Raw genomic sequence first — 21,575 nt, 5'->3', positions numbered from 1 at the left:
GAGGAACAACGTTAGACGTCCCTCACTGCGCTACTACAGAGAACAATTTCAATAATAATAACTGTCATGGATGTGTTATTTTTCTTTTTTCTAATATTGTATTTATCAAATTATATTATTGTATTTGTATAAGGAAACTCCTACATACATGTAGCGGTCTCAGCATTTGCACTTCTACATTTGTGTTCTCCCTGTGCAGTCCCTGTGCAGTGCAATGTAGTTTAATTGGATTATCTAATTTTAGACTATTTAAAGCCCCTGTGTCGCCAGTGATGGGGTGGCTACTACCAGGGCAGTGCAGGTGAGAGGATACAGTGGGAAGTAAGTGTGGAAGTGTGTCTCCTTCCGCCTGCACTGCTCACTGGTTGTCTGTTTGTCTGTGTGATTTTATGTATTGAATGTCTTGAAATTCTGTATTTTAATTGATTTTAAATAACCAATCTTAAATGTAACCATCTCTCTCCCTCATTCTCACTCCGTAGCGCCAGTTGCTACATAAACATCAAATAATGATGCCATTATTTCATCTGTGTTCACCTGGGGGTGGGGGGGAGCATTGTTTTGGGTGTTCACCAGGTGTTTGGTATCTCATAGTGATACCAGATGTCTAAATACCTAGCCAGTATTTGTAGTTCTAACCTAACGGCAAAGTACACTTTTCCTTCGCACAGGGAACTATTTGTTGTCACTATGCTGTGAAAAAATAAGAACTAGCAACACCTGCCACAAGCTAGACTCACACCTCATTTTCTGGAAACTTCACTCCAGGTTGTAACCAATGGTAACTGTGTTTGAACTGAAACAACATTGTACACAAATCAAATGATGAAGAAATGACAGCAGAACATATGAACTTTTGACAAAAAAAGCTTTAGGCAAAGATGCCAAAGTTTCAATATAACAACGCCTCTAAAGATTGCAATATGAAACAGTACGCCTTCAATAAGTTTTATTTATACCTGGTACCAAAAGCCACTTTGAAGCGCATACAAATTGGAAAGTAAAATTGGAAACAAAATTAATATTATTTTGTAACTACATAAGTGAGTATACAGAAAATCTAATTAAGTGTTGTTTTTCAGGAATACATTTAGTTTTATGGCATTTCGTATTTTCTTCATGGATTTTCTCTTCAACTTGGGCTGCCATCTTTGACTAGATAGCTTTTGACACCACACCTCTTGGCTCTTGTCACACCATTACTCTCTTTCAAGGCCTATAGACCGATGAACAGTAAATTACAGAGACAAAATCAAAAGGAGTTATGGCAGCTGTTTTGTATTTGAAAACCTGAATTTGAAGGTCTTATTAGATAACAGAACTACAAGGATAAACCCAACACTTCAAAGGTAAAATAACAACTGGATGATTTCCATCTTGACAATGATTTCCCTACATATATATGCATTTATGTATTTTTACTTGTTTATGTATTTATGTGTTTGTTTATTTATGCATGCCGTGGTTCCTATTAAGTTAGTCATTTCTGAGAATACATTTGGGGCTAATATATCACATAACCGTTGCTACTTTAAGGCAGAAGCATTTCTTTAAGGAAAATTAAACACAGCAATAATACATATTTTTGAGCATTCATGTAAGTGTCTTTACTTCATAGACAGAGAAAACAACTCAGAGGGGAGTCACTGCAGTGATTTGCAAGTGATAATTGGGAAGATAAAAAGAGAAGCAGAAAACCAAAGATGGGCTTAGGATTCGGCTGATAGGGCACCGACTGAGACTGGAGAATATGACCTGTATGGTTACTCTTCTGTAAATGTGTTTACAGTGGATCAGTGGGGGAAGACTTAGGTGGGAAAGAGAGACAGGTTTGCAAACAGAGACAGTGGGTTTCGTTCTACCTTATATACAAATACAGGGTGTCTGGAGATAACATAAAAATAGCATTCGAAAATCAATGTTGCTGTTTTTCCGTGTGATCTGATTATGTCAAATGTCAATATGGATTATGTCAATTTAGGTCCTGTACATTTTCACTAAGAAGGCTGACCTGGGGAGCCAGGTAGCTTTAATGCTCACAGTAGTATTTCAAAATGGGCATAAATTGGACATTACGTTTCTCTGATATTTTGAAGCCTTTATTCTGGAGTGCACGCAAGAAACAAACTTTTCCAAACCTCACGACAGCAGCCACCTGTGATATAAACACACGCACAGTAGGATGCAATGATATTCTACACAGTCATCTTTTCCTTCACTCTCAAATCCTTTGCCAGAAAGAACATTACAACATTGCTACATTACATTTAGAGCAGATATGTGAACAAGGCATGTGTATTATTGTAAGGGCATTTTGGTATCTGGTGGCTATTTCCCTGTACATTCATTACAGCAAATAATTAGAGGTTGTTTTTATTGCTGGCAGTAGTATACATCACGAAAACAACTAGATAAACTCCTTGAGAAAATTGGTTCCCTGCACTCATAACTGTATAAACAATTGAGTCCGTTGTTAAATGATCTCATGTATACTGTTTTTGTGTTTTTCACTTTAATTGGAGAATATGTATTATCCCTGAAAGGCATACCTTCCCTCCACAATAATCAAAATAAAAACATTTATCTTCATGCAATTTAAACTGAATGCATTTTGATGGATTATATAATAAGTGTTCTGATTATATGAGGTTGGGTACACAATATGTATTTATACTGTTCCTAAAGTGTGTACTCCTTGTGTATATACAGACGTGCTCAAATGTGTATGTACCCCTCCACAATAAATGAAGAATGCACAATTTCCTCAGAAATAACTTGAAACTGACAAAAGTAATTGGCATCCACCGTTGTTTATTCCATATTGAATATAAATCAGACTTTGATTTTGTTTTTCAACATAATATTGTAAATAATAAATCAAATGAAAATAGCATGGGCAAAAATGATGGGAACCTCAACCTAATATTTTATTGCACAACCTTTAGAGGCAATCACTGCAATCAAATGTTTTCTGTCGCTCTCAATGAGACTTCTGCACCTGTTAACAGGTAGTTTGGCCCACCCTTCCTGAGCAAACTGCTGCAGCTCAGGTTTGATGGGTGCCTTCTCCAGACTGCAATTTCAGCTCTTTCCATAGATGTTCGATAGGATTCAGATCAGGACTCATAGAAGGCCACTTCAGAAGAGTCCAATGTTCTGTTCTTATCCATACTTGGGTGCTTTTAGCTGTGTGTTTTGGGTCATTATCCTGTTGGAGGACCCATGACCTGCGACTGAGACAGAGCTGACTGACACTGGGCAGTACGTTTCACTCCAGAATGCCTTGATAGTCTTGAGATGTCATTGTGACTGCACAGATTCAAAGCACCCTGTGCCAGGCGCAGCAAAGCAGCCCCAAAACATGGTGTTCTTTTCTTTGAATGCTTAATTCTTTAGCTGATGTGACTTGCCAAAAAGCTCCAGTTTTGACTCATCTGTCCAAAGGACATTCTCCCAGAAGGATTGTGACTTGTCAATATGCATTTTAGCTAATTCCAGTCTGGCTTTTTTATGTTTTTCTATCAAAAGTGGAGTCCTCCTGGGTCTTCTTCCATGGAGGCCACTTTCACTCAAAAAGCAATGGATGGTACGATCAGAAAATGACGTACTGTCACCTTTGAGTTCAGCTTGTATCTCTTTGGCAGTTATCCTTGGTTTTTGTTCTGCCATTCGCACTATCCTTCTGTTCAATGTGGGGTCGATTTTCTTCTTGCGGCCGCGCCCAGGGACGTTGGCTACAGTTCCATGGACCTTAAACTTCTTAATATTTGCAACTGTTGTCACAGGAACATCAAGCTGCTTGGAGATGGTCTTGTAGCCTTTACCTTTACCATGCTTGTCTATTATTTTCTTTCTGATCTCCTTAGACAACTCTCTCCTTTGCTTTCTCGGTCCATGTTCAGTGTGGTGCACACAATGATAACAAACGGCACAGTGACTACTTTCCAATAGGCTTAAATAGGCTGAATGACTGATTACAAGATTGGAGACACTGTGATACTAATTAAAGACACCAATTTGTTTGGAATATTACTATAATCCAATTATTTGTGATATTTTCTAAGGGGTACCAACAAATGTGTCCAGGCCATTTTAGAATATCTTTGTAGAATGAGCAATAATTCATCTATTTTCACTGCTTCTTTGCTTAATTATATGACATACCAAAGGCATGCAAGTATACATGATGCAATAGCTTTTAATTTAATCACTTTTCAGGAGGAATGAAGCATTATTTCAATGAGCTGTAAGGGTACAAACAAATGTGAGCATGACTGTATATATTACAATGTGTGGTTGAATTTAGTTGTATCTTTGTCTTGTATGCTTATAGTAATACACTGTATGTAATTAAACAATATCACACTTTTGTATTTTCAATAAAAATACTACAGGTTGGTACAGGTTATCATAAACAAAAGTCTCTGCCAATTCAAATTATTATTGGAGTTTAATTCCAGACCCAAACGCTTTGATTGAGTTGTAGGTCTCAAAGTGATGATGATGTATTTCATTTTATTCTGTCTGCTTTTGTCTTGCTGCATTGCAGTAAGTAAAAGGGGACCCGGGGAATGTGGAGAGCTTTTGTTTACTGTATACTTGGGATCATTGCTGCACTACAACAGATAATCCATCTAAATCAAAGGCAACCATAAGTAAACTAAGGTTTCATTTATTGTATACAGAGTAATGGATCTTCATTGATTTGTGGAATAATGCAAAATGTTTGCTTTGTTCTTTGCATAGCATCATTTGGATGTACACACTACCCTGGCCATTTCAGTGCTGACTATTTCTTTACTGTGGTGTATAACTCAAGGTCCTGGTCATTTTTAATGCAATATTGGAGTAGTTACAGTGTACTTCAAAGCATGGAAAATTCTCAATTGCTGTCATAATTTTCAGATTTTAAATACAATATTATATATACTGTGCCCTCCAGAATTATTGACACCCTTGGTAAAGATGAGCAAGAAAGTCTGTGAAAAAATGTAATTGTTGTTTATCACCTTGATATTACATTCAAAATATGAGAGAAATCGAACCTTTAATTGAGGTAAAATTGTTCAAATCTTTACCAAGATATAAATATTCTTCTTGAAAACAAGTATGTCTCAACTATTGGCAGCCCTGTAATTAGTACTTTGTGCACCTTCCCCTTGCCAAGATAACAGCACTGAATCTACTATAATGTTTGATGATGGGGGAGAACACATAGCAAGGGATCTGAGACCATTCCTCCATGCAGAATCTCTCCAGATCATTCAGAGTCCTAGGTCCTCCCTTGTGGACTTTCTTCTTCAGCTTACCCCACAGGTTTTAAATGGGATTAAGATCAGTTGACTGGGATGGTTATTGCAAAAGCTTGATTCTGTGTTAAGTTAGCAATTTTTGTGTGGATCTGGAGGAATGCTTTGGATCATTGTCTTTAGTTTTAGCTTCCTGGCAAAGAAGGACAGATTTTGGTCAAACATCTCCTGGTACTTGACAGCATCCTTTATGTCATGTATCCTAGCAATGTTCCCAGGGCTTTTGGAAGAAAAACAGCCCCACAACATCACATATCCACCACCATTGGTTTATTTCCTGCATGACCATCCCTCCTTTTATGCCAAACCCACCTCTGGTGTTTCTGGCCAAAAAGCTCTATTTTTGTCTCATCTGACCATAGAACCTGGTTCTAATTAAAGTGTCAATGACATTTAGCAAACTTCAGGAGCTGATGTTTGTGTTTTGATGAGAGTAGCATGGAGGTGGCATGTAACTTCTGCAATTCTCCAATTGTGATCCAGGGAAATTGTTTTCCCTCTTGAACCAATCTCCTCACTTGTGCCTGGGGGAAAAAAACATGCATGTCCTATTCCAGGAAGGTCCATCACAGCTCCAGTTCATTAAAACTTCTACATTATAGCCCTAATAGTGGAGATGGGTATTTTCAGGCATGTAGCTATTTTTGGATAGCCATTGCCGGGTCAACAAACCTTTTGTCCAATTTCGTGTGTGTGTTCTCTGACCTTCCCCATGTTTATAGATGGCTAAGGCATTTTGGGCTGGGCATGTGTGTCACCTCATATTTATACCCCGGTGAAACAGGAAGTCATGGATGACCACTTTAGATTTCCTAATGACTTGAGATAAAGTCTGATAGTTCTCATGGACACCTGCATTTTCTGCTATATTTGTAGCCTCCTTATAGGCTGTGTAGTATTGGTTTTGGCCATTCAGAACACATATCAATTGTCTTTTGGTTTCTTTTGAACTGGATAGACACACTATTAACATAACTTTGGGATATCTAGTACTTTGGCGATTTCCAACTGGATTTCACCAGCATTGCTTTGGTCAACTTGATACTCCATTTAAAAGTCTATCGGTTCTTGTTATACTCCAGCTGTTGCCATGAAAGCCTGCCTACTGGGGCTTCCTTTGGCATACACCAATTAGAATTATTAGTAATGATGCAATTTGCCTGGGATTGGAATGGCCTCCAATGAACTGTGTAGCTGCCTATTTACTTATGTCATCTCATACTCAACAGGGGGAGAACTAACAAGGCTTTCAGCTTTCACCTACCACCTGTGTACTATAAGACTGTTTTGAACTCCCTGTCACCTAATTTATTCTCTAAGTGTGTAAAAGCCCACCATATGGCTGCCTCTGCAATGAGCCAGATGTGCTCCACTTCTGTAGTTAATGTCTAGTGCCTGGAAGAGAAGACTATGGCGCTGTCTTTATGACAAGTAATGGCAAAACAAAGGTCATTGTCCCTTGCTAGTGGATATGTACCACAGCTGCTGTCTGGCTGTGGTGTTGCAATGATCATTAAGGCACTGTGCGACAGCAGGTGGGGGCAGGCCAGCCTAGCCAATCCTCATATGAACTGATTGGCTGTTACTCCTCTATAATTTGACTAGTGTTCATAAATTGTGGCATTTGACTGGACTCATACCTACACAATATGCTTAGATTTTAAAAGCTGTAGTTTGATTGAATAGGCTAGTTGTCATCCCCTATGTTCTGTGCAGAGTAGCAAAGGTTCAGAGCACTCAAACAAATCTTCTAAGGAATTACACATGCACGGTTGGGTAGGTAATGATGCACAAAATACATCTACTGCAAATTCAGATTTAGTAGCAAGACTGAGTTTTTCTTTCCGCTATGACTTTGTTTAAATGTAATAAATACTAGATCAGATTGCACAACGTGGGGAAATAACTTCTGCCAATAGCAGTGAGAAAAACACCAATAGAGCCCACAGCCGAGATTTTCATATAAACTGCAGAGAAATACTAGTGGGCTCTTGCCAAGGAGTCTACACCATTACCATGGATCAGATTTAAGAATGATTTATATGCAGTACAGCTTTAGATTTAAATAAAAAATAAAATAAAGGTTAACCCCCACTGGGCGGCACACCTCATCTGAATGCCAGCTTCCCTTAACACGCTGAGTACATGCTGGGTCCACATGTGGCTCTGCAGCAGCTTACAGCATTTATAGTGCTGCGCTTACGGCCAAATGCTCAGACACCAACTGCAGCGTGAATCGACATATCTGTAAGTTTGAAATGATCATTTATGAATTATTATATTTAGTAATATGTCGTTTTATATGATACAAACTTTGAAACACTATTATATATGTGTATTTGTTTCCATCTTTTTTAAGGAGTTTATTTGTTAATGTACTCTGCAATAGGAGAAGAAAAGCAAGTTTACATAATATCATAATGTGGCTGTATCTCAAAGTTTATAATAATAATAATAATAATAATAATAATAATAATAATAATAATAATAATTCTACTGTTTTTTGAAAATTGTAATAATGACAATTATTATACATGTATATACAAAATACATTTGAAATATATGCCACTAGCTTCCACAATCCCGTGCACTTATCTCATCTCGTCTGTAAGAGCAGCACACATTTTCTGTAGCTGTAACACTTGGCTCAACTTTCTGCGTAAATACAAAGTGTCTGATTGCTTGTCTGTCTGAGAACTGCGATCCAAGATGATATTCCCCACCATGTAAACGATGCTGAACGTCTGATGTTCAAAATGCATCCTTGGAAGATAAGGTGCATGCACTAAATCAACCCGTTGTTCTGTTTCAACCCCTGCTTTTGCAAAATGGTCCAGTCCCGCAATGTCCCTGCTTTTCCTTTTTTTTTTTTTTTTCCTTCTTGACAACTGTCCAAGTAGTACAAACCCCTATATTGTCCGCTGGTACCGGGCAGTAGCGTCACTTTGCACAGCCTGTGGGAGGAAAGCAGCAGCATCTCAGCCCCCGCAGCCCCTTCCTCCAGAGCTGCACCGGTGCGGCCGCGGCGCCGCCAGTCCTCTGCAGAGGGAGATGCACAGCCTGCACAAAGTGTGTGTTTCCAACTAGTGCGTTTTTCTTTGGGATCCTAGTTGCGTTTAGATGGTCTCCCTGTATTTGAAACTGCTCGTATTATTCCCGAGAACAAGGTTATGAGTTGTGGGCAAAGTGTTTTGTAGATTAAGCCTTGCGTTGACAGAGGCAACTGCATTTTTCATCCTCCTCTTCTTGACGGGGCGTTTCAGTGGACTGTGTGTGTGTGTGTGTGTGTGTGTGTGTCAAGAACATATCCATTTTCCCTCATCAATAGTCGCAACTGCTCCATCCACGTTACAATGACCACAGCCTCTTCCTGCCTGGATGGGATCCACTGGGAAGTTCTTTTCCTAACGGTGTGAATCAGTGTCCACCCAGAAGCATCAACACCGACCAGGTTTTTAAGCCGCACGAAATGTGTCCAGGGTGAAGAAAATGCGAAGTGGACACGGCTCGCCTAACTGCAGTGACTAGAGCAGCCCGCTGGCCAGTCGCGCACACATGGCTCGCTGTTGCCGCTGACGCTGTCAGGGGACACGGCTGGGTTGATCAGACCCGTTTCTGTATGTTCAGCGCTGCGCTGGAAGCCGCCGCTCATGTGGCCGACGGGAGCCGGTAGCAGGGCGTCCTGTCCCCGGGACTCCGCGCTCCGCAGGGCGGCCCTCAGCGGGAATGTGCTGGGCATCTCTCCGCACCACGTCCCGACCGGCAGGACTGTGCGCATCTTCATCAGCGCCAACCCGGACGGTAAGAGTGCCAGGAGAACCTGTAGTGTTTGAGTTATAATTCAAAAACGTTTGGCAGCAGCAACTTTTAGCCCCATCACTTTCCTTCCCCTTAAAATGCAGTTTTGAAATCTTCCTGCGTAAGTCGTATTGCTCTCTGCAGAGAAATCCCAATACCATGCATTCGTTTCGAAAATGCAAGAAAGTGATTTTCTGTTCCGCACCACCTGTTACCGTAATGTCTCCAAATATGCATGGGTTTGGCGCATTCTTTAAAAAGAGAGTAATGCGGTCCAGGTATAATATTAAAGCCTAGACAAATATATATCAATTAAGGTATGCAATGCCAATGAAAATTATTTAAATAATCAATTAACACTTATGCTTGGGAGAAACAAAAGTCCTGCTAATTAAAACCTGTGTACAGGATAGTGGTAATAAATCAACATTACATTACATGTATGTAACCATGTATGCATTATCGGACTGGCATTTGCAATGATCAATCATTTCCCTCGAAGAATAGCTTGATGGATTTGCCTAATTAAATCAGTTGACCCTTTACAAATTGATTAAAAGAGGGCAGTTAGTGTTAAACCCTTAATTGAAAAGTTGGGAATATCAATATGAACAATATTTGTGGGTTTTGTTCAGAAGACCAGAAAGTTCTGCATTTGGGTTGTGTGGACGCACAGCATGGCCAAAGACTGAGTTGTTGATAACAAAAATAAATGCCAGCCCTGCCGTTTTAAGATACTCCCGGAAAAGTACATCTAGTCTGTCTGGTCTGTGCTGATGCATTGTTTGTTTAGCCTTAAGGGTACTGCTTTTATGTTCATTTTGAAAATCACTCTAATAAAATGAGACATAGTAAACAAAAAGAAGATATGCAATGACAAATCTGCCTTTTGTCTAACTGTCTCTTAGCAGATTGTTACAGTAAATGTCAAACTGTACAGCTTAGGGTGACTAACTCAGCCACACTTAATGAAGTCTCTGAAACAGCTATAGGGATGTATTTAAAAACAGGCTTTACAGAACCTAGTAAACTGGCCAAAACCCAGATCAAATAAATACAAATAAACACAGAGACACTGTGAATGTTTGTACAAATGATTAACTTCTCATGATCATTCCAAAACCATAATGTAAAATGTATATAATATAACTTATAAATACACATTTTATTTATTTCTGTTAATTTTATATTTATGTTTAAGTCTGTAGATCTAGGGAACCATCTTTTAGTGCTCTTCCTTTGCTGCATAGAGCCCCCTGTGACCAAGTGTTAGTGGTTCCCCTCACATCGATGTTCATCTGCATACGGCTCAGCTGGAGACATAGAGCACAAGGCAACGTCTCTTCACTCTGGTTGAGTGTATGTTCCCATGGCAGGGGCTTCCAGCTCTGCTCCCGGAGAGCCGTGATCCTTCGGGTTTTTTAAGTTTCTTCCACCAGTGGTTAAAGATTACATTAGTTGTGGCTCAGTAAGTCAGTACTTTGTTCAGTTATGTAACTGAAATCTTGGTTGGAAATAGAACAGTAGAACCTGGAGCTCTGCAGAGGAACAAGTGGTATTTCTTTGGACCTTTGGAGCAGAATGATTAAGACCAGGACCAGGTCTTTGGGTCTTCTGGTTTTCATTGCATTTGGAATAAACCATGGTGAGGGACAAACCATTGACTTTACTTTACATGTAATATAAATCAATGTCCCAATCTGCTGAAACCAAACTAAGAAGGTCTAATTAATCAAAACATTAGTACTTATTAGTGCAATACTTTATTGCATCGATAAAGTAACAGAGCTTAGCTGCAGAAATCTGAAAGCACAAGGGTTCTTATGATAGGGTCATCCTAGTATAGAGTTTAATACCAGTGATATGGTAATTAAATTAAAAGGCTTTGCATGGAGGATTGACCTTTTAATTGATTACAGGTCTGTACCTTCACATTTCTCAAACATGTCTGTAGTATATGCTGGAAACAACCCTACAGGCTTTACTATTCTTTACCACCAGAGGGCAAAAGTGATGCCTATAAGTATTGCTCTGCTGAGATCTGCTGACACACTTGTGGTGACCAGTGGAAAAGGGAAAGTGTTTGGTTTTTGGTCAACATCAGTCTAGGTTTTTGTATTTTAGTGGCTTGTACAATCTTTGGCTATGCAAGTCTCCACAAGGTCACACAAATAGCAAGAACCATTCACAGGTGGCAAAAACAAACAAATATGTTAAAAAAAAGAAAGAAAATGGCTTTATTTCTTACTGTTTGTATCAGTTGCCTTTGTAAGTTTTTTGTCACAATATCAAGCAAATACATATTTACAAATTTTCCTTTTATCTTATATCTACATAATTTATCACCTCAGCAGAGGTCTTCCAAAATCTTAAAATACCAATTCAGCATCTTAAAGATACATTGGTATCTAGGCTCCATTTTCCTTACATACAATTTACAGCTGTATGTTTCTTCATTCAGTGCATTGTTATCTTGGCATCTTTGGGCAGATAATCTAAAACCTTGGGGCATATGAGATTTGGTGAAGCTGTTAGTAAGATACAGTTCTTACATTGTTAAATGACTACAGCAGTCTCCACAAATCGTGTGCTTTCTTTTTCATACATCCTCCACCTACTTTTTTAGAAGAGATGATTCCTTATTTTTTCTGTTTTTAGGATGGAATACAGCATATCATACCTTCTCCCAATTTGCGAATCCCCATTTCTAAGTGTTTGATGGCTTACTGTCTTCTACATGAACCCTGAAGTGTAGGGTTTCTTAACTTACTGAGATGTCCCTGATTTTATTACATCATCAGTCATGTTTAAACAGTCCTGAACTCAGAGAATAAATGTCTGGTCACTTCCATTTCAACATTTACCTTCTTAATTTTTACTGCATTATTTATTGCTTCTGACTTTACAGCTTTTCTAATTGGCGTCAGTATTTTTACTATGTGAATTTGATTGCCTACCACAGTTCTTTAGAATCTATGTTAGGGGGATAAAAACGTTTAAAATATAATTTACATTAAAAAAACAAGAATAAAGAACAACCCACATACTAAGAATTTACAGCAAATGTGAATTGATATCAAGGGAAAAATAAGATGAAGCAAGCTACTGCTTTAGGAAGATAACCCAAAAAGATCTTGTTGTGAAGATGACAAACACTTTTAGTGTCAACTAGCCAAGCAATATTTTTACAGCACTGTCAGGTTTTGTCTGATAATCAACGCACTGTATAGGACCATGCTGAAGTTACATATGATGTACATGACCCACAAACGTCATTTGCGATGTTATGTTATGTCTCTAATATGCGGTCAGTAACCATATAATAAATAACAAGAAAATTTCCCATAGAGCAATAGAAATAAGTCACTGCTAACTCTTAAGATCCCAATTTTCTTGATTTATAGAAAGTTCGAAGATGAAGGGTCAAACTAAATATTGGAATATAAAATTTATTCTGACCCCTTGAAATAAACTTAATTTAGGGTATAATTTACTATTCAGAGAAAGATACAGTGTTATTGCTGTAAACATAGAAGAAGGGAATCAAACCTAACTAAAAATGCACAGAACAGAGTTTTATAACACTTAAACCAATGCTATTAAACCATTTACTTGAAAAAATATTTGTTAGATTGCTTATTTAAATTTTTTTCCTTTTTGTTCTTTTGAATATTTGATAAAGGAGAGAGTGGCTATCAGGCGTGAATTGGGTATGACTTTATCAATTACCACTTCGAGATCTGGTGTGCGGTTTCATTTCCATAAGCAATGTGGATGCAACAGATAAACCAAAGCAAGAAATGAACTGATATAATACTTTTTGACTGTGCCAAAGCACTGTTGCAGCAGGAGGAAGAGAATTTAAGGCTGTTTTGTTTGAAGTCCTTCCAGGTGGTCCCTCCCTTAGGAAATAGTATTTCCCATATCCACTACATGTCTCTCTTTCCATCGTCCTTCAATGAGGATTGCAAAAAGAGCAATGCTTCAGAGGGACTGTCTCCTGTCATTATCATAACCTCAAGGCAGATGATAAACCCATCACCACCTCTGCTGCATTTTCTGTTGCCATGAACAACAGCATTAGTGCTTCAAGCGGTGTAGTGGGTTTGTGGTACACAGCCCCTAGCAGTCAATTTTGTACACCCACTGCATGGCGATCGTGAAGCAAAAAAGATAATATAAGTAAAGGTTGTGGTATTTTCAGTTTTCTCCACCTTGTACTCACGTTGTGTCCCCTGCATATCCAATATCCTATCAAGACAATCAGGACCCTAAGCATTGGTCAATAGTCATAAACACCATCGGCTGAGTTCCCTTTACCCCAAAATGTATGTGTATCAGAGTGTAATCTGAATAATGTTAGTAATGCACATTCCTAACATTGCGATTGTTCAGCCATTCTTTTACACTGTTACCATTGTGTTGTATTTTTTCTCTGTTGCAGACACAGAAGCCGAGAGAAATGCTTTGAAAGAACATGTGTATCCAAAATTAAGGGAATTCTGCAGGGAAAACTATGGCATTGAGTTCCAGGTACTTCAACTTTGATTTTCATTTTCTTCTGTGGACTTTGTGACTATGCATAAATAAACCTCTGCAGGATACCCAACTGTCTAAGAGAAAAGCTTGAGCCAGGCTTGTAAAGGTCTATACATCAAGGTTACAATCGTGACAGATATCTGTAATTGCCACTAAGAAAGGTCAGTGGTTTTAGGTATTCAGTAAGGAATGATGCACTATACCGCCTAAATGTTCAGTATCCAAAGTTATTTTTTACAGCTTTCTTAAGACCCTTCAATTTGATCTCATCGAGATGATTAAATTATAGCCAATTATTCAAGTAAAATACAAAATATCCATCTTCATCAGCCTGTTTATTTGGTTGCCATGCAGAAACTAATGAAGACTGACTATTTGGACTTGATGTGTTTTCTCATTTATCTACATCAAGAGTATAACAGTGATTGAAATAAAGGAGGTTGAAATGATTCTGTGACTGAGCACTGGCAGTTAATGCGTTGTGTAGGATGTTTACATCTTTAGAGCCAATTACAGCATTCATGGTGCAGTGGTTTTAACATCCTAATTACACAATGTAGGAACGCTACAGAATGTTTTCTGTGGAATCACTTAGGAGTTTTTGCCTTGGTCTGTTTTCCTTTAGTAGATAATCAATTGATTTTAGCATCAATATTGAATAATTGATCAGTTAGAACATACGTGCTACTTGTAATAGTTTATATCCTCTTCGGAATAAGCTAAGCATTGTTTTACCAATACTCTCTTTATGTCCTTTACGTGACAATAATGTCAAGGTGAGTGTTATTCACTGTGGTATACCAGGAGGATAGAGCTGGGCAGGTGAAAGTGTATTTGTGTGACTGGTTTACTTGGGTCATAATGGATGAATGTGAGTTGTTGGGTGCTATTTAAAAAAAAAACTTGGGTACATAATAAGACACCTGGACTGGTATACAGAGAGATTGCTAGGTGACTGCAGTGTAATTGGGTAACAATTTATATTCCATTAATAAAGTATCAATAAACCTATATAATATACGATTGATCATTTATTTTAAAAAACTATTGGAACAAAATAGTGTTTCGGGAGCTGGCAAAGCACTGTTTTGTTTCAATGTTTTATTATAAATGATAAATCATATCTTAGAAAGGTTTATTGATAATTTATAAATTGAATTATGAATGGTTTCCAACCATTTTATAAACTCTTTAGCAATCATTTATTGATGACTGTAATATAAAGTGTTGCCTGTAATTGCTCTGGGAGACATTCTACTCTGAGGCTGCAGCTGAAGGTATGTTACTTGCTGCAATACTTTGGTTGTTGTTTTCTTTGTTTTTTTGTCTAATAAAATGTCTGCAAACAACTAATATTACCTTCTGGTGATATGTATTGTATTATTCCCAGAATATGTAAACACTACTGTATTGATTGATTCAATTGTAAGATGGGAAGTAATTAGGTCAAAGGACCCTCCCTTATGTAAAGGAAGTTTCATTTTGCTCTTTGCATTTAATTCGAACAATCAAATAAATTATTGTGGTCAGCTGAAATGATAGTCTTAGCTGTTAACAACAGTGTACTAACAAACCTTTAAAGTTTTTAATCTGATATGATTTCAACAGATTGTTTTTATTTATTTTTATTTAATTAAGTTCAAATTAGTTTCATTATATCTACATGGAGTAGCTCAGAGTACATATCCTTCAAGCATGCAATTGTAATCGCAAATTTTGTTTAATAACATGTTTCTAAATTTTATAGTTTTCAAAAGATAAGCCTGTTTATTTTGTGGCTTTCATTGAATATAAAGTTCTTGTTTTATAGTTATTTCTGAAAATTGAATTAACCATGCTTAATTCTTAAATGCAGTACTGAGCATGACAGATGGAGATGGTACACTGTTTTTGACATTTTATTCAGTGGGTAATTTCTTCTTTATTATTATTATTATTTACATAATTGTCTTAATTGATTTATCTATTTATTAGATTTCAATTACTTGGAGTCATTTAATAATTTAATTATTATAATTATAAAAAAAGGAAATAATGATTATACAATCATAGATTGCTCGCCATATTGAGAAATGCAAAATGAACAAGCATATGATTTGTTTATTATTAATGAATTGTGGTTTTGTCATAGTGAAATTAATGTGCTTAAAATATTTACCCATCAAAGTATGATTTACAAACGGTGGGCCAAAAAAAGGATGAATTAAAAAAGGATTAAATAAATTGCTTTATTTTTACTAGGTTCTTAGTAATTGGAATTATAGGGATTGGCAATGATCAGAACTAGACACCATAAGAAGATGCTCATTTTCAATATTTACTTTCAAAGTCAGTTGAATCAGCACTTTTTGCAAGTTTCCTTGAATCTGACAGGCGTGATAATTTGTTTCATAATGTAATCAATCAGGACATTCTATTTAATGTTGCTGGCTTAGTGCACACACAAAAAACCCACTAATGTGAGAAGTTATTCCACATGTTTATATATTTAAAACCTAAAAGTAACTGGTTTTAAATGCATTAAACATTAGCCTATCTATTACTCTGCAGCCGGGATATTTCTGCTTTATGTTAAAGTGGATCTTCGTGCCTCAACAATTCCTTGAAGTTGCCCTTCTTAATGTGGCCTTCGGTAAATATCTCATCCACAGTTGTCAAATAAAGGAGCTGAGCACAGGGAAACATACAGTTATCCTTTAATATGTGCATATACCTGTCTCATCTTGTGAGTCATGAAGCTGTTTAATGCTTCAGTCTCTAGCTGGGTGATGCACACTCCTGTCAAAACCTGTGACCTTAACCCTGGGAAACCTCAAACGGCTGGTCCTGCTCATTACTGTCAGCTTGTACAATGTAGGTAAAGCTTATGCGATACTATGCAAACAATGCTAGACTGCATCTGGGTTGTACTAATTCAAACATTGCACATTTTAATTTATTGATGGCACGAGTCCTCTTAAGTAACACATCAAGCTGATTGGTGCTGGAAATTGTATTTTTCTTCAGCTCCATTCTAAGGATTTAAAATGGGATTATCATCCATGACTTCAGACCCTAACTACTGTCCTCATTAAGTCAAGTGCTACAAATTCATCTGGTTTAATAGGATCAGTCAGTGACGAGTGAGCCAACAGGGGAAGAATTGTAAACAGCACCCAGGGTGGTTTTCTAAACAATGCTGTTAATGTTATTTGCATTTTTAACTAGGTTCAAATTTAAAAAAATACAACCACAATTCCATGGGAAACCTAATTTCATTTCAGGCAAATCATGATACACATCTCACGTCTCAACCCTGCACTGCCATAAAATCACATCTCATCTCCTTAAGATGCTGTGCAGTTGTTGCTATCATACATGGCTAGTAATCAAAGCTCTAAAACATTTTCATCTCTCTCATTATGCTCACAGTAGGACAGCATTTAATGGTTGTCTGTTATTCTTATACTCTCTCTTAGAGCCTGGGCAAAGATGTTGTGCTGAGATAAATAAGTATTTTGTTGGGCAGGTCACAAGAAATAAACTGACCCCTCAACAATCCTAAATAGATACATGTTGTGTACCATCACTGCCTTAAGAAACTTAATTCTGATGAGTATGTGTTTTGGTTTGATTTTTTTTAAGTATTTTAATCTCAGTAAACATGTTAATAACATGCAAGACCGAGTAAAACAAAACTTAGCATACATATGGTACGTGCTTTGTGTATTAAGTTTACAATTTATTATTAGACGTGATGAAACTCTTCTTCATAAGCTTGTAAATTACAATAAAAAAGCATAATCAGGAATTCTATTAAAACACAGATAGTGAGCGTTGCTGTGCGCTTTCAGTGGAAAAATCTCCTTAAACCCCCTTCAACCTTCCCTGTCGAGAGAGCTGCAGCCTTTCAAACTACATTTTCATACCATAACAGAATTCATCTTCCCTTCCCAAAACTAATCTCCCTCACAACATTGTTGTTGCTCTGATGCTTTTGCTCACAGCTCCCTGCCAGTACCTGGAAAACATTCCTGTGTGCATTTCTCTTACCATGATAATGCAAACATCTACAAATGTCCTTATCATTGTGTGCAAGGGAAATAAATAGATTGCAGCTCATTTACAAAGTTGCCATTCGCTGCTTCCCTGGGAACTCACAACAAACTATTTACTGAAATAAGCATTTTTGTTCAAGCCCTGGGCTCCCATATATTAAGACAATTCTTAATTAATATTTGCTTTAAAGCATAGCTGGATGATGATAACAAAATGTGTTTGTAATGAAACTAAGGTCTAAAACAAACTTTCCTGAGTAAATGGCCACAACCCTTTACCCCATAGGCGCCTGCATGGCAGCATCTGCTATTTTACAGGCAGCTTTAAAAAACTACAGCACTAATCTGAAAACAGCAGTGCCTTCAGTTTCCTTCTGTAACTGAGATTAAATTGAACAATTTGTTTTTTTCTTGGCAAATGGCCATCATTTGCATCCACAAGCAATCCGTTTACTACCGAATGTTTGCAACAAAGGTTATAGCGTATCTAAATTACATCTTGCCTATAATTGAAAATGCTGCTAACTGCGATTGTAATACCACTATAAAAACATGCAGCATATGTAGAAGGGAAATATTTTTCAATATTTATCAATCGTAGGTATTGTGCCTCTTCAGGCTGAAGCACAATGGAAGTAAAGCAGGTTCCCTTAATGGGTAATTCAGACTCACGTCATCTGAGGTAGACTGCAAAGTGCTTTCATATTTGCTTTGTCTACAGTTTGCAGTCAGAGGCATGATGGAATAAGGCATTTGTGTCTGTGATTCAAGTGACTAGGCCACATTACAAACCTGTACTCTATAGCAGTTATATCTGACCAAAAATAAAGCTGTCATGGAGTACAGGTTTGTAATTTCCTAGCAGGAATATCTGCAGTAGTTTTACTTATAATACAATAACAATTAATAGCTGATAATAAAGTATTGCTTGAAAACAATGTTTTCAGTTAAATGAGAAGAGAATGAGCAAAGGATCTTTCCCAATTTTCTAAAGGTCTGCTGTAGCCTTCCCCTCAATGCTCTGGTTTTCTGTTCATTATTGTTACAGGTAACAGTGATATGGACGAATCAACAGGCTTCCCCTACAATAAATGCAAAAATATACATCTTAAAAGAAATCCCAAAATCATGGAAAAATGGATATCGAAGTAAGAGGTTAATGGATGAAAACCCTCATGTTTATTCCATTCGAAACTACATCCAGCATGTACCAGCAATAACTTGTGCAGGAGAGCAGGCTTTCTCCTATTATGCCTCCATCAATATGAAACAAGTACCGAAATTAAATTAAGTCCCCTGCAGTGGCATAAATTATTTATGTTTTAATTATACATTATTTTGGTCCCTCATGCTGACAATGCACAGTACATTTTCAGGGAGCAAACATTACATTCGTGATTTTTCGCGGACAGGGCACACGTGACTGGGAAGCAGTTATCACACCAGAACCAGGAGCTGGCTTTAACTGCTGTCACAGGTTAGGGAGAGGAGCACTAATACAGTCAAATCTACCAGCAAGGGGATCCCTGCTCTTTCGTCACAGAAATATGTTAGCTTCAGCAAAACTGTCCCTGTGCTTTGCTACCATCAGCTTCTCAATGCACACTTTCCCTAAATTTAAAGCACTGGCCTCTCAATCCTGCTGGGCAAAGGCCTTAACTACTAGTCATTAGCAGTACCAGTAACAAGTAGCATAAACAACAATGATATACAGCAACTCTTAGCAAGGGACCCAGACCTCTCACAATTACTGTGCCCAACTGCCTCTGTCAAGAAAGTGTTGTACAGCTACACCAATGTACAAGGAGAATTCTGCAGCCCAATTAATTATGCTCAGCTTGCATGTCAACCACGTAAAGACAGCCGTTTCAGTGCTAATATTTATTTACAGTGAATGTAAAACAGGTGTTTTAGGAGAGCAAGGGCACTTAGAAAAGACCATTTATATATATATATATATATATTTGTGAGGCATGTGAATTGATGACTGCAAGCATGCAATATACCAGTAATATTTACTAACTGAAGGTCTTCTGGTAAAAGAAATATGGCTTTCAAATATCAATGGCAATAATAATCTGAAAAACTCACTCACTTATCTAGAGATTATGGGTCAGCAAGAATGTAATCAAGAGTTTGCAGTTCAAAAAGTATTTTAATGAAATATATCATGTTAATATGGGTATGGGATAAGTCGCAGGGCACTGACTTTATTGTGTTTTTTTAAATGCGTCTTATTTAAAAAAAAAAGACATTTGTATTGTGATTTGGTACTTATTTTAAAATAAAAATACTAATTCCCTGTGAATGTAACCCATTGCATATTATTCAATTATAGTATTGTTTAGTGAGCAATAGCTACGTAGACATTTAATATCACTTAATTTTTGTTCATGAAAACTAAACTCCACACATCATGTTCACTGACTTACAGTGCTGTATTATTTACATAAGTATGCCTTTGATATTGAATAACGCCTTGTTATTAAATTCTCCAGTATGCATGGAAGCAATTGGAGTTTTTTAAAGTCATTACAATTAAAAATATAGAATTTTATTAAGCTTGTACATAATTAATTGTACTCTTCATCTAAATAGTACCATAAAACTGGTGTTTACCATCTGTCAGCATTAATTAGAACATGCACATCTGACTGAATGAAAATACTCTTTTGGTACAATATATAATCACCTCTGCACAGCGATTGGCTGCCTGCCTCATGCCTAATGTTACATTTACAGGCTTTGAGATTCACCAGTTTTAGGTTTTACTTCATCACAGATTGAAGCAGCCCATATTAAAATCCTGGAATTTGTATTATTTAATTATCAAGCTAAGGACAGATGTCCAGATGTCCAATGTGCAGAATAATATAATTTATAGTTATTTAATACTTCTATATCTATTTATCAACTGGTTTTAAATAGGGTAAGTACTTCACAGAGGTCTCTAAAATTGTAGCTCATTATATTATAAGCAGAATGAAGTATACATTAATTCTATACTGTATACACATAGTCATGGTGAACACAGTCCCAGAGTTTGCAGAACTTTGCAGAATTAGCCTTCATGGGGCGCCATTTAAATCATTACCATAAAATATTTCTTAAGTGCACCATAAAATGCTGTTTAAACTACATCTCTGTGGGCAAAATGACACATCTGGCAGCTGTTAAACTTGTAGATCAAGGCAAAAGTTCATGTATAATAAATGACAAAATCTGTGACTTTCTGTGAATGCTCTTGCCATGATCCTATGTACAGGTGTCTACAGCTCTGGTAACAGGAGACTTATTTGTGCAGTTATAGGAAACAATGCATGGCAAAATGTTGTTGTAAACCTATCCAATGTGTACCAGGTCTTTCCATAAGTATTAGAAGCTTTATGTAATTAAATTCATCATTACATTGATGGAAAGACACAGTGCAAACAATTATTCACCTCTTGAAAACATGCTATATTATATTTTATGTTGTTTAGTACATATTTTCAGTTCTGTGCTTAATACTGAACTATTTTCCCATTTATATTTGAAGTCAGTGTGATTTATATATACAGTGAAGTATTTTATTAAGTGTTATATTTACAGCTGAGTAATGCAAAGACTTTAGTTGTCAGATAGAATTGTTTATTGTGAAGGTTATGTTGACAAGCTTGTAAGCTGACACAGCAATGAATAACTGAAAATGAATATTTCACTATTGTCTTCTGCTTCTTAGAAAGTGTCAGTGATGAGTATAGTCATCTGTGAAGAAACTCTAAAAGCTGTACAGGTGTGAGAATGTTCTTGTCAATTTAAAAACTTGGGTTTACACCGAAATTTGGTGACACCTTCGTCTGCTAAAGTAACATCAATTAAAAACAGGGAAACCTGTTATTCTCAGAAAAAC

The 21,575-nt window shown here is 37.1% G+C and overlaps 1 protein-coding gene across 1 annotated transcript in view; it reads left to right on the top strand.

The window, feature by feature from the left end:
* The first annotated feature begins 8,839 nt into the window (after window positions 1-8,839).
* The window catches only part of nwd2 (NACHT and WD repeat domain containing 2), a 32,412-nt gene continuing 19,676 nt past the window's right edge, over window positions 8,840-21,575 (top strand). Inside the window, exons 1-2 of the mRNA XM_066719973.1 lie at window positions 8,840-9,110; window positions 13,552-13,640. Of these exons, the coding sequence (XP_066576070.1) occupies window positions 8,960-9,110; window positions 13,552-13,640 (240 nt within the window). The 5' untranslated portion in view covers window positions 8,840-8,959. The remainder of the gene's footprint in view (window positions 9,111-13,551; window positions 13,641-21,575) is intronic.

The sequence above is a fragment of the Amia ocellicauda genome, chromosome 13 (assembly GCF_036373705.1).
Source record: "Amia ocellicauda isolate fAmiCal2 chromosome 13, fAmiCal2.hap1, whole genome shotgun sequence".
NCBI classification, from domain to species: Eukaryota; Metazoa; Chordata; class Actinopteri; order Amiiformes; family Amiidae; genus Amia; species Amia ocellicauda.
The sequence above is the reverse complement of the archived record's forward strand: the minus strand, read 5'-3'. Positions and strand labels throughout refer to the sequence as shown.